Here is a 14136-nt window from a genome sequence, read left to right as displayed (position 1 = left end):
ATTCAAATATACAGAAAACACTGGAATCTAACTTATTAGAATATACCTTTGGTCACTCAGAAATCCTTAGCATCTTAATAAATAAAGCCATATTCTATAGGTAAACTTATATCCCCAAGAACTAGACAAAATACTCTGGTTCCTTCTAAATTTGAATATCTTTTTTTGTGTGCCAAAGTTCCTTTCTAGATGAGATATCTTTCAGTTAAGATGTGGATACCATTCATTAGCATATCAATAAATACTACCACATTTTCAGTCCAGCACTAAATTTTTTTTTTTTAATTTTGTTTCTTTTTTAAAAGTATCCCTTACAGAAGGTTGCAGCCTCCACCTGCAGCACGTATTGGCTGCATTAACTGTGTTAACTTCATTACACAGAAATAATGCAAAGAAAATAAGAATAATTTTAAATCTATTACATTTCCCACAAATCATCTAGGGTTTAAAGTTAGACAGAAAAAACAACAACAACAAAGGTAGAATCCAAATCTAAATCCTTTCTCTGGGGGATCCCTGGATGACTCAGCAGTTTAGCACCTGCCTTTGGCCCAGGGCATGATCTTGGAGACCAGGGATCAAGTCCCACATCGGGCTCCCTGCATGGAGCCTGCTTCTCCCTCTGCCTGTGTCTCTGCCTTCTCTCTCTGTGTCTCTCATGAATAAATAAATATAATCTTTTTTAAAAATAAAATAAAATAAATCCTATCTCTGCCACCTACTATCGGTATTTTGAGGCAAGTTGCTTATCCTCTCAATGCTTTCTTGTCCTCTTTTACAAATGGGATTAATAACAGCATCACTTTGTTCATAGTATAATAGTTTAGGACTGGATATGATAATACATATGAAGCATTAAGAACAGTCTCTTGGTCCAAATAAGTATTAAAAATACATATTACTATTATTATTGCACTAAAAGGAAAGAATAACTGAATTTTGAATGAATATTTTAAATACATTTGCTTGAATTATTTTAGAAGAATATAGAAAATGTGTGTCACTGTTCACACATAAAGCTATAATTTCTTAAGTATTTGTCATTTTTTCACATGTAACTAAAATTACTGAAGAGTCCTAACATTTGTTCCTTATTTTGCTATGAATTAAAGAATGTATTTTACGCATTTTGAATTCATGATTACACTGTGAATTAAAAGGATATTCATTGTTAAATCCAAAAGAAAACAGTGAAGTCATAAAATAATGTTTGGTAGGTTTCATATGGAAATGCAAGTGTCAGTATTTATTTCAAAAGTGTGACCTGTAAATCCAATGAACACATATAATATTTTAACCAACTTTCTGTTCTTACAATGATAGCCCTTCCTCAACCATGGCAATGATGTATCCCTGCCATCTAGTGGAAGATCTATAGCACCACAGTTACAGGAACACTGAAAATTGTACAAAAAGCCTCAAATAAAAGAACAAAGTTGCTTTTTTCTGTTCTGACATTTTTATTTTAAATCTTGAAACTGGATCTGGGAAGAAGAGTAATTTGTAATGTTACAGTGAGAATTATTTAAATATATTATAAAAAACATGATTAAGAATATGTTAAAGGCCTAACTTTGGGGAAATCTAATGCCTAGTGTACAATTATTAATATAAATACATCTCTTTGAAGGAAAAAATGAAAATTTTATGAAGACAAATGTTTCATACAAGTCATTAGCCATAACTTTCAATGCTGCACCAACTGGAAATCTTTTTTAACATATTCTTGCACTTAAAAATAGCAAGTATGGTGCACCTGGGTGGCTCAGTTTGTTGATCATCTGACTCTTGATTTCGGCTCAAGTCATGATCTCAGGGTCATGAGATTGAGCCCTCCACAAAGGGCATGGGGCCTGCAGAAGATTCTCTCTCCCTCTGCCCCTCCCTCCAGCTCCCCCCTAACCTCACCCATGCACAAGTACTCTCTCTTTCTCTCTCAAAAAAAAAAAAACAAAAACAAAAACAAAAAAAACAAACAAACAAAACGCAACAGGACTTTTCTCTATATACAAATATAAACACAATCAGTCTTTAGTATACTGGAAACAAAAAGCCCACTATCATTTATTGTTTTGTAGTTACAGATTTGCCCAAGATTAAGATTTGTCAAAACCTGACCTAACTGCTAGTACTTCAAGCACAATGGTTCTGCTATCACTCAGTGCTGCCTCAGTAATTTAATACTTCTTCACGATACAATTGTCAAAATTGGATGACCTATTTTCATTTGAAATCAAATCATCTAAAATATATAGAGATAAAATATACAAGTAATTTAGTTTTGAGCATTTTTCACACATATCCATGAATAGGAAGGTAGGTAGGTAGGTAGACAGGTAGATAGATCATTTTTAGGAAACACTGTTAAGTACCAAGAGGCAAAAATATTGCTGAAAAAGTAAACATCTGTGAGAAAGTGAGCAAAGAGAACTCCAAAAGTCAAGCCCACCCCAATATTTGTGAGACCTGAGGCTTTCTGGACCTCCTGGGCTGCAGTCCACTCCTCACCTCTTCCCAACCTGGCTTTATCTCTCACTGTGAAAGAGCATCATGCACATACCTCTAAGACACCAAAGCCCCCAAGTGCAAGCTCAGACCTGACTCCTCTATACACACACTACCTTCACCCTTATCTGAAGGCTCCTGCAGTTTGGACCAGGAATCCAGAATCTTGTTTACCTAGAATGTGTCAAGCTTTGGATGGGTATTTTTTCTTGACCCCAAAGGCTCCTCATCCTGTGTAGATAGGCAACTATAAAAGGACAGGCAGAGTAGGTTCCACCAAGGGATGAATGGATGGTACTAACCTAAGTGTGGTTTATAAATGGACATTTTTTAGAGTTGCTAGAGGGTAGAGAAAGATGGTGTAAAATAATGGTTAGGAAGGATATCCTCATGATCAGCTTTTTTTCTTAGCTTGTGCATTTCAAGGTCTTTTTCTAAAGAGAAAATATTAAACTTTCTATGGAAGCAAGGATAATAGGAATTAAGGGCAACCGTCATGGTGTGATAGTATCTGTCATGACACATAAGAGTCTCAAGCGAGGGCAGCCCCAGTGGCTCAGCGATTTAGCACCACCTTCAGTCCAGGGTGTGTGATCCTGGAGACCTGGGATCGAGTCCCACATCGGGCTCCCTGCATGGAGCCTGCTTCTCCCCCTGCCTGTGTCTATGCCTCTCTCTCTGTGACTCTCATGAATAAATAAATAAAATCTTAAAAAAAAAAAAAGAGTATCAAGTGAAAACAAGCCTAACTTGAGACATCAACTAAGGAGACCGATTTTCCCTTCAAATATGAAATATCTATTCTTTAGTCTGTTTTTTTTGTCAATCTGTTTTCATATTGCAAGAGGCATCAATATCTCAGTTCACATACATAATTATTTTATTAATGCAAGTATTTATGTATACTTACCATGCTGTTCATTTTTGAAGATGATGAACCTGCTCTTTGCTTTCTTAGACTATTTACTTCTTCTACATTTCCATCTTTTGGTTTCAAAACCATTCTGCTACTCCCTGCAGTTCCTTCAGATGAGGATCGCAGTCGCCTTTCTATAAATCTTCCTTCACGATATGGACTGAAGCTACTGGCAAGAACTATTAAAATAGATAAATAAAAATTAATACAAATGCTTAAATGTAGTTTTTTATAAATTTTCCATTGAAAATGAGAAACTCTTAATGTCATTCAAAAATTCTCTACCATAGAAAATAAATTCTAATTAATAGTGTTAAATTTAGGTAACTTAATCCTGTAATCACTTTGAAGCTCAAAACCTTGATAGTCATCCTTAGCTTCTCCATACCTCACATAAATTACATAAGCAAATTCTGTCCTTATTACCTTCAAATTGTATACAGAATCTGATCACTTCCTACTACCTTCCTTACTAATACCTTGGAACAAACTGCAAATTGCATCAACCCTAACTTGAGTTACTCTAATACTTAACAGTTTCCTGCTTTTGCCTATTCTCACCTGCTTCTCTCAAAAAAAAAAAAAAAATCAAACAAAAACAAAATAAACAAAAACCCACAGCTACTTTCCACATGGTAACCAGAATGATACAGGAAGACATAAGTGGCATTGGTCATGATCATTCTTCTAGCCATAAAGTTGATATTTTCCCAATAGCTCATCAGTTTCCTTATGATATGACCTTACTCTGTTCCCTCATTAAGGGTCTCCCTATGTTCACCTGTCCACCTAACTTCACCTTGTGCTGAATTCTTCTTCATTCGGCTGATTCTACAAAGGATCTCTTGCCATTGCTAATATACGTGCAGGCACACTGCAGTCCCAGGGCCTTTACCCCACAGTCTTTGTAGTTATACTTCTCTTAAATATTCGTATATCTTGCTCCCTAATCACTTTCAACTCTTTGCTAATATGTTACCTTGATTAATACCCTGGTCATCATGCTTAAAAGGTCTTTATGAGACCCGAGGCCAAACTACAATGAACTATCAAAAAGTGAAATGAAGAAAACAATCCCACTTATAATATCATCAAAAAGGATAAAATACTTAGAAATAAATTTAACCAAGGAAGTGAAAGATTACTACACTGAAAACCATAAGACACTAATTAAGGGAGTTGAAGAAGGCATAAATAAATGCGTTGATAGATTGGAAGAATTAATATTGTTAAAATGTCCATACTAACAATATGATCCCTATCAAAATTATATGGTGTTTTTCACAGAAATACAAAAAACAATTCCACAAAAGAACCACAAAAGACCCCAACTAGCCAAAGCAATCTTGACAAAGAACAAAACTGGAAGTGTCACATTTCCTGATTTCAAACTATAGTACAAAGCTATAGTAATCAAATAGTATGGCATTGGCATAAACACAGACACATGGATCAATGGTACAGAATAAAGGGCCCAGAAATAAAACCATCATATGTGAGCAATTAATTTTTGACAAAGAGTCCAAGCATATACAATGCAGAAAGGATAGGCCCATCTTATAGCGTACAAAAAACCATCTCAAAGGACTGAAAGTGAAAAATCATACAAAAAAGAATAGGGGTAATAAGCTCCTTGACATTAGTATTGGCATTGACTTTTTGGATTTCGTAACAAAAGCAAAACCAATATAAGCAAAAATAAACAAATGTGACTATTTCTAAGTGAAAAGCTTCTGTAAAAAAAAGTAAACAATCACCAATGAAAAGGCAAACTATGGGATAGGAGAAAATATTTTAAAATAACATAACTTATAAGGGTTTAATATCCAAAATATATAAGGAACTCATACAACTCAATAGAAAATAATAATGAACCGATATAAAATTCACAAAAAGCCTAAATAGACATTTTTCCCCCAAAAGATAAAAAATAGCCAACCAGTACATGAAAAGGTGCTCAACATCACTAATCATCAGGGAAATGTAAATCAAAACCACAAGAGATATCACATCACACCAGTTGGGATGGCTATTAGTAAAAAGTCAAAAGATAACAAGTGTTGTCAAGACTGTGAAGAAAAGAAACCTTTATACACTGATAGTGGGAATGTAAACTGGTACAGACACTATGGGAAAAAGTATGCAGTTTCTTCAAGAAATCAAAAATAAAGTTACCATATGATCTAGGAACTCCATTTCTGGAAATACATCCAAAGGAAAAGAAAACATCATCTCAAAGAGATATCTGTACCCCAATGTTTACAATAGCATTATCCATAATAGCTAAGGTATGGAACAATCTAAGTGTCCATCAATAATGAATAGATAAAGAGCTCACTTCATATTATTATTTTTTCTATTGTTTTTATTTTTATTTATCTACTTTTTTGTTTTTTATTATGTATATTTTTTATTGGAGTTCCATTTGCCAACATACATTATACCACTCAATGCCCATCCTGTCAAGTGCCTCCATCAGTGCTTGTCACCCAGTCACCCCATCCCCCAGCCCACCACCCCTTCCACTACCCCTTGTTTGTTTCTCAGAGTTAGGAGTCTCTCAAGTTTTGTCACACTCTCTGATTTGACCCACGCATTTTCTCTCCTTTCCCCTATAATCTCTTTCACTATTTTTTATATTCCCCGTATGAGTGAAACCATATAATAATGATTGTCCATATAATAAAATATAATGATTGTCCTTCTCCGATTGACTTACTTCACTCAGCATAATACCCTCCAGCTCCAACCACGTTGAAGCAAATAATGGGTATTTGTCCTTTCTAATGGCTAATATTCCACAGTATATATGTACGTATGTAAGTATATATACACATATATTATATATACTTACATACATATATATACATATATATGTACACACACATACATACATACATATACATACCACACCTTCTTTATCTATTCATCTTTCAATGGACACCGAGGCTCCTTCCACAGTCTGGCTATTGTGGACATTGTTGCTTTAAACATTGGGGTGCAGGTGTCTCAGCTTTTCCTGGATCTGTATCTTTGGGGTAAATCCCCAGTAGTGTAATTGCTGGGTAGTAGGGTAGCTCTATTTTTAACTCTTTGAGGAATGTTTACACAGCTTTCCAGAGTGGCTGTACCAATTCACATTCCCACCAACAGTGCAAGAGGGTTCCCCTTTCTCCACATCTTCTCCAGAATTTGTTTCCTGTCTGTTAATTTTCACCATTCTCACAGGTGTGAAGTGGTATCTCATTGGGATTTTGATTTGTATTTCCCTGATGGCAAGTGATGCAGACCATTTTCTCATGTGCTTGTTGGCCATGTGTACGTCTTCTTCGGCGAAATTTCTGTTCATGACTTTTGCCCATTTCATGAGTGGATTGTTTATTTCATGGGTGTTGAGTTTAATAAGTTTTTTATAGATCTTGGATACTAGCATTTATCTGATATGTCATTTGCAAGTATCTTCTCCCATTCTGTTGGTTGTCTTTAGTTTTGTTGACTGTTTCTTTTGCTGTGCAGAAGCTTTTTATCCTGATTAAGTATCAATAGTTCATTTTTGCTTTTGTTTCCCTTGCCTTCATAGATGTATCTTGACACAGCTTTGTAGTACAACTTGAAATTCAGCATTGTGATGTCCCCAGCTCTGGTTTTCTTTTTCAATATTCCCCTGAGTATTCGGGGTCTTTTCTGATTCCACACAAATCTTAAGATGATTTGTTCCAACTCTCTGAAGAAAGTCCATGGTATTTTGATAGTTATTGCATTAATGTATAAACTGCCTTGGGTAGCATTGACATTTTCATGATATTAATTCTTCCAATCAATGAGCATGGAATATTTTTCAATCTCTTTGTGTCTCCCTCAATTTCTTTCAGAAGTGTTCTATATTTTTTAGAGTATAGATCCTTTACCTCTTCGGTTAGGTTTATTCCTGGGTATCTTATGGTTTTGGGTGCAATTGTAAATGGGATTGATTCCTTAATCTCTCTTTCTTCAGTCTCACTGTTAGTGTATAGAAATGCTACTAATTTCTGGGCATTGATTTTGTATCCTGTGACATTGCTGAATTGCTATATGAGTTCTCTATCTTGGAATAGAGTCCTTTGGGTTTTCTGTATAGAGTATCATGTCATCTGCAAAGAGGAAGAGTTTGGCTTCTTCTTCTTTTCTTTCTTTTTGTTGCCTGATTGCTGAGGCTAGGGCTTCTAGTACTATGTTGAATAACAGTGGTGAGAGTGGACATCCCTGTCGTTTTCCTGATCCTAGGGGAAAAGGCTCTCAGTTTTCCCCACTGTGAATGATATTTGCTGTAGACTTTTTATAGATGACTTCTAGGTTGCTGAGGAATGTTCCCTCTATCCCTACACTCTGAAGAGTTTTAAACAGGAATGGATACTGTATTTTGTCAAATGGTTTCTCTGCATCTATTGAAAGGATCATATCATTCTTGTTTTTTCTCTTGTTGATGTGATCACATTGATTGTTTTACCAGTGTTGAACCACCCTTGCATCCCGGGGATAAATACCACTTAGTCATGGTGAATAATCTTCTTAATGTACTCTTAGATCCTATTGGCTAATATCATGTTGAGAATTTTTGCATCTGTGTTCATCAGGGATATTGGTCTATAATTCTCCTTTGGTGAGGTCTTTGTCTGGTTTTGGAATCAAGGTAATTCTGGCCTCATAAAACGAGTTTGGAAGTATTTTGTCCCTTTCTACCCTTCAGAACTGAAATAATACCTATTATTTCTTCCTTAAATGTTTGATAGAATTCCCCTGGGAAGCCATCTGGCCCTGGACTTTTGTGTCTTGGGAGGTTTTTGATGACTGCTTCAATTTCCTCCCTGGTTGTTGGCCTGTTCAGCTTTTCTATTTCTTCCTGTTCCAATTTTGGTAATTTGTGGTTTTCCAGAAATGCATCCATTTCTTCTAGATTGCCTAATTTGTTGGCAGATAGCTGCTCATAATACATTTTTAAATCGTTTTATTCCCATGGTATTGGTTGTGATCCCTCCTCTTTCATTCACGATTTTAGTAATTTGAGTCTTTTCTGTTTTCTTTTTAATAAGGCTGACTGGGTGTTTATCTATCTTATTAATTCTTTCAAAGAACCAGCTCCTGGTTTTGTTGATCTGTTCTACAGTTCTTCTGGTCTCTATTTCATTGAGTTCTGCTCGAATCTTTATTATCTTTCTTTTTCTGCTTGGTGTAGGTTTTATTTGCTGTTCTTTCTCCAATTCCTTTAGATGTGAGGTTAGCTTGTGTATTTGAGTTTTTCCAATTTTTTGAGGGAGGCTTGTATTGCAATGCATTTCTCTCCTAGGACCGCTTTTGCTCTATCCCAAAGATTTTGAACGGTTATATCTTCATTTTCATTAGTTTCCATGAATCTTCTAAATTCTTCTCTAATTTCCTGGTTGACCCATTCATCTTTTAGTAGGATGGTCATTAGCCTCCACATGTTTGAGTTTCTTCCAAATTTCTTCTTGTGATTGAGGTCTAGTTTCAAAACATTGTGGTCTGAAAATATGTAGGGGACAACCCCAATATTTTGGTATCAGTTGAGACCTGATTTGTGACCCAGTAAGCTCTATTCTGGAGAAAGTTCCATGTGCACTTAGAAGAATGTGTATTCAGTTGCATTTGGATGGAAAGTTCTGTATGCATCTGTGAAATCCATCTGGTCCAGAGTATCATTTATGGTCCTTGTTTCTTTGGTGATGCTCAGCTTAGAAAACCTGTCGTTTACAGAAAGTGCAGTGTTGAAGTCTCCCAGTATTAGTGTATTATTATTTAAGTATGTCTTTACTTTGGTTATTAATGGATTGATATACTTGGCAGCTCCCACATTAGGGGCATAAATATTCATGATTGTTAGGTCTTCTTGTTGGATAGACCCTTTAAGTATGCTATAGTGTCCCTCTTCATCTCTTACTACAGTCTTTGGGATAACGGGATAAATTTTACTTTATCTGATATGAGGATTGCTACCTCAGCTTTCTTTTGAAGACCATTTGAATGGTAAATGGTCTACAAACCTTTCATTTTCAGGCGAGAGGTGTCCTTAGGTCTCAAAAGAGTCTGGGAGACAGCATATGGATGGGTCTTGCTTTTTATCCAGTCTGAAACCCTGCATCATTTGATGAGATCATTTAGCCCATTCACATTCAGAGTAACTATGGAAAGATATGAATTTACTGTCATTGTAATACGTATCCAGTCCCTGCTTTTGTGGATTGTTTCTTTGGGCTCCCTCTTTCTTTTACAGGGTCCCCCACAATATTTCTTGCAGAACTGGTTTGGTGGTCGCATATTCTTTCAGTTTCTGCCTATCCTGGAAGGTGTTTCTCTCTCCTTCTGTTCTGAATGACAGTGTTGCTGGATAAAGTATTCTTAGCTGTATATTCTTCTCATTTAGTACCCTGAATATATCATGCCTGCCCTTTCTGGCCTGCCAGTCTCTGTGGAGAGGTCTCCTGTGAATCTAATATTTCCCCATGTAAGTTAAGAATCTCTTGTCTCTCACTGCTTTAAGGATTTTCTCTTTGTCTTTGGAATTTGCAGGTTTCACTATTAAACATTGAGGTATTGAACGTTTTTTATTGATTTTGAGGGGGGACCTCTCTATCTCCTGGATCTGAATGCCTGTTTCCCTCCCCAAATTAGGGAAGTTCTCAGCTATGATTTGTTCAAATATGCTTTCTGACCCTCTATCCCTCTCGGCACTCTCTGGAACGCCAATTATACATAGATTTTTCCTTCTCAGGCTATCATTTATTTCCTGAAGCCTTTCCTCGTGGTCTTTTGTTTTCCTTTCTTCCTCAGTTTCCTTCCTTGCCATCAACTTGTCTTCTATGCCGCTCACTCTCTTCCACCTCATTAACCCTCATCGTTAGGACATCCAGTTTGGATTGCATCTCATTTAGTTGATTATGAATTTCGGCCTGATTAGATATAAATTCTGCAGTCATGAAGTCCTTTGAATCCTTTATGCTTTTTCCAGAGCCACCAGTAGCTTTATAATTGTTCTTATGAATTGGCTTTCTAACATTGAATTATAATCCATATTCTGTAACTGTGGCAGAGAGTACTATTTCTGATTCTTTTGTGGTGAGTTCTTCCTTCTAATAATTTTGCTCAGTGCAGAGTGGCTGTATGAGTGGGCTGAGTCAAGAATATCAACCATGACCTAAGTAAATTTCACCCTAGATGATTCTGATGAGGTCAGAGACCAGAAAATTAAAACAAAGATCAGAACAAAATAAAACAAATGAAAAACAAATTTTAAAACAAAGTAGTAAAAAATAAAAAGCCAGGAATCCCAAAGAAGAAGAAAAGGAAAATGAAAAAAAGAGTAAAAAAAGAAAAAAAGTAAAGAAAAAAGAAGAAAATAAAGGGGTGGAACTGGGAGATGGTGGTGGCGAAAAAGTTGTAGTGGAGGGAGAATGTAGTCTACCTGAGGGGTCCTAGAGGGCGATCCTCATGCTTCTGAGTCTATTAAGTTTTGTATGTTAGAAGATGCTCAGTCCCAAATTTATATAAACCAGAAATACTTGTAAAGAGCCCCACCATTGACCACCAAAACATAAATGAGATAAAAGAGAGGGGCAGAATGAGAATGAAGAGAGAATATAATCTCATGGAATGAACCAGTATGGAATACCACTTGGTTCTGGGTGCATGCTGGTCATTTTAGAAGGTATTAACTTCCACTATTGTAGAACAAAATGAGGCAGAGAAAACAAGAAACACAAAACAAAACAAAACAAAACAAAACAACCCATATCTCATGTATCTCCCAAAAATTAAATTGAGTATGTTGGAGGGAATCTAGAAGTGGAAAATATAAGACGTGTAATTGTAGAAATATAAAATATGAAATATGAAAGCCAATAAGGAGGAAATTTTAAAATGAAGCAGTGGTAAAATATTGTAGTTAAGGTGGAGAAAGAGAAAAAATTTTGGAAATTTTTAGTCTAATTTAAAATAAGTTGTACCGGAAAAAGGAAAAAAGGGGGGGAGGAGTACCCTCTGGTTCTATATACTGTAAATCCCTTGACTTCACCTGGAGCTTTCCAGTGCTGCTGGGTCAAGAACTTGCTCTTTGCCTGTTCTTCCAGTTGGTCTTCTGGGGAAGGGGCCTGCTGTGCTGATTCTCAGGTGTGTGCACCTGGGGGAGCTGCCCTGCCCCCTGCCAGGTGGATGGCTCAGTGGGAACTGTTGACCCCATGAGGCTCCTGTTCCCTGGCGCCCCGCCCCTCACAGACACAGAGTGACACAAGGAGGAACAACACTGGTGGCGGCCAGGACTCTAGCCCTGGAGTCAGTTCCCCCAATAACCACCCGCAGCTCCCAGTCCGCACTGGCCTAGATGCTCCTGGGGCGGGAGAGGGGGGCTAAACTGCACACCTTGGGGGCACCCGGCGGCAGGAGAATCCTCGCCTCCGCCTGTCCTAGAGGAGCTCAGGATCCCAGCTGTGTCCCCCGGCGTCCTGGGGTCCAGGGCCTGCACTCCTGGAATTGTGCTCCTGGCCCGAGGCTCCTAAAGGCAGCAGGGCACAGCCCCCTCCGCCAGGAGCCCCCGCCTGACCCCGCCGGGCGCTCCAGCCCTTTCCGGAGCTCGGCCGCGGGGTGTGGGGCGCTCTCCCCCGGGCGCACCTCCCCTGTTAGTGACCCCGGGAGCCAGGAGGCCCCACCGCCCCTCCTGCGATCCTGCTCAAGTTCGAGTTCCCCGCTGAGCGCCTTTCCGTCCGGGAAGAATCCAGTGCAGATTTTTAAGGTTCCTGCTTCTCTGGGGCTGGGCTTTCCTGTCCGGAGGCTCTCACCACCTGGCCTTAGCCTGGCTCCTCGCAGGGCCCCTCCCCACTGGATTCTTTTTTTATTTTATTTTTTTCTGCCTACCTACCTTCCTAGATGCAAAAATCCTTCTCTCTGTAGTGTTTCAGCTGTTCTCTCTTTAAATCTCAGGTCGGATTCGTAGGTGTTCAGGATGATTTTAAAGTTATCTAGGTTAAGTTGGTGGGACCAGGTAAGTTGAAGATCCCTATTGCTCTGTCTTCTTGCCCCACCTCTCTCATATTATTATTTTTGATATGACTATCCACCTCAGGCATTGAGACATGTATTAAATACTAGCTTACACAACCTCCATAATAAATTCAGTGTTATGGAATTTAGTGTACATAGCAACTCTCACATAAAATACATTTACTTAACTTGTTTTAAAATACTGAATTTCCGGGATCCCTGGGTGGCGCAGCGGTTTAGCGCCTGCCTTTGGCCCAGGGCGCGATCCTGGAGACCCGGGATCGAATCCCACGTCGGGCTCCCGGTGCATGGAGCCTGCTTCTCCCTCTGCCTGTGTCTCTGCCTCTCTCTCTCTCTCTCTCTGTGACTATCATAAATAAATAAAAATTAAAAAAAAAAATAAAATAAAATAAAATAAAATACTGAATTTCCAAATTATAAAATCCTTATGAATGGTATAAGAACCTCTCCACATAATGAAGGAAGGATACTACTGTCTTTTCCTTGTTGACATTATCAGCTTATTTGCCTATCCCTCTCTATTTCACAAGTTGTAGATAACATGAATAAAGAGCTATTGTCCTAATAACAGGCAACACCTTATGAAATTCATCAAAATGACTTTAATGTGTTAAATGGCTCACAAATAGGATTTTAGTCAACAGATTAACAGCAAGATATTCTCATAGATATAAATATATAACGTATTCAATTTGATATTGAGGCAAATGATTTTTTTCTAAATAAGAACTAGATATAATCAGGGTAAGTACATTTCTATCCTTTTATTGGTGCTATTTCTTTTAAAAACTGCCTAAATTCCAACTTGAGAGCCACTATTTGCTGAGTATGATTTCATAAAGTTATTTAACTTAATCCTCAAATATTAATAACTGTATATAAAATTTTGGTTAAGATTAAATGACACTTACCTTGATGAACACTAAGTAAGGTAAGGAATTGATGAATCATTATATTGTATACCTGAAACTAATATAACATTGTATGTTAAGTACACTGGAATTAAAATTTTTAAAAATAGATTTGAGAGGCAAGATGACAGAAGAGTAGGGATCTTCATTTCACCTGGTCCCCCAAATTTAGTTGGATAACTTTCAAACCATCCTGAACATCTATGAATTCAACCTGAGATGTAAAGAGAGAATAGCTGAGAATGCTACAGAGAGAAAAGTGATTGCTTCTGACAAGGTAGGAAGGCAGAGAAGAGGAAGGGAGGGGATATATTGGAAGATAAATTTTGGGGGATGGAGCCTTGGAAAGCCACTGCAGGAAAGCAGCACAGCTGTGCAATCCAGAACTTTAGAAATCTGTGCCTGCAATTGTCTTCCCTGACTGAAAAGCGCTTAGGGGGGAAACTGAGCAGGATCACAGGAGGGGCAGTGAAGTCTCAATATTCCTGGAGAAGCAGAATAGGGGTGCCAGGGAGAAAGCTCACAGCTTTCTTTCTTTTTCAACTGTGGTTGGATGGCGGAAAGCAGCACCCCTCCTGGGGCACCTGGGAGAGGCGGGTGGGATACGCAGGCTAGCAGCTGAGTTCTCTGTACCCAAGAGCCCATAAGAGGACAGAAGCAGGCAATCCTCCCTTCCTTCACGGACAGGCAGAACGGGGAGGGATCAAACCGGTGAAACCTCTCCTACTGCCAGGTGCACTTCAATCTGTACAAATC

The 14136-nt window shown here is 38.0% G+C and overlaps 1 protein-coding gene across 6 annotated transcripts in view; it reads right to left on the bottom strand.

Moving 5' to 3' along the window:
• CCSER1 (coiled-coil serine rich protein 1) overlaps positions 1–14136 on the bottom strand; it is a 1371014-nt gene that overhangs the window by 1202480 nt on the left and 154398 nt on the right. For all 6 annotated transcript variants that reach the window (XM_077882877.1, XM_077882876.1, XM_077882880.1 and 3 more), the window contains one exon: positions 3416–3600. In XM_077882877.1, the coding sequence (XP_077739003.1) occupies positions 3416–3600 (185 nt within the window). The remainder of the gene's footprint in view (positions 1–3415; positions 3601–14136) is intronic.

The sequence above is a fragment of the Canis aureus genome, chromosome 33, assembly GCF_053574225.1.
Source record: "Canis aureus isolate CA01 chromosome 33, VMU_Caureus_v.1.0, whole genome shotgun sequence".
Taxonomy (NCBI): Eukaryota; Metazoa; Chordata; class Mammalia; order Carnivora; family Canidae; genus Canis; species Canis aureus.
Note: the sequence above shows the minus strand (reverse complement) of the source record. Positions and strands in the feature narration are given on the sequence as shown.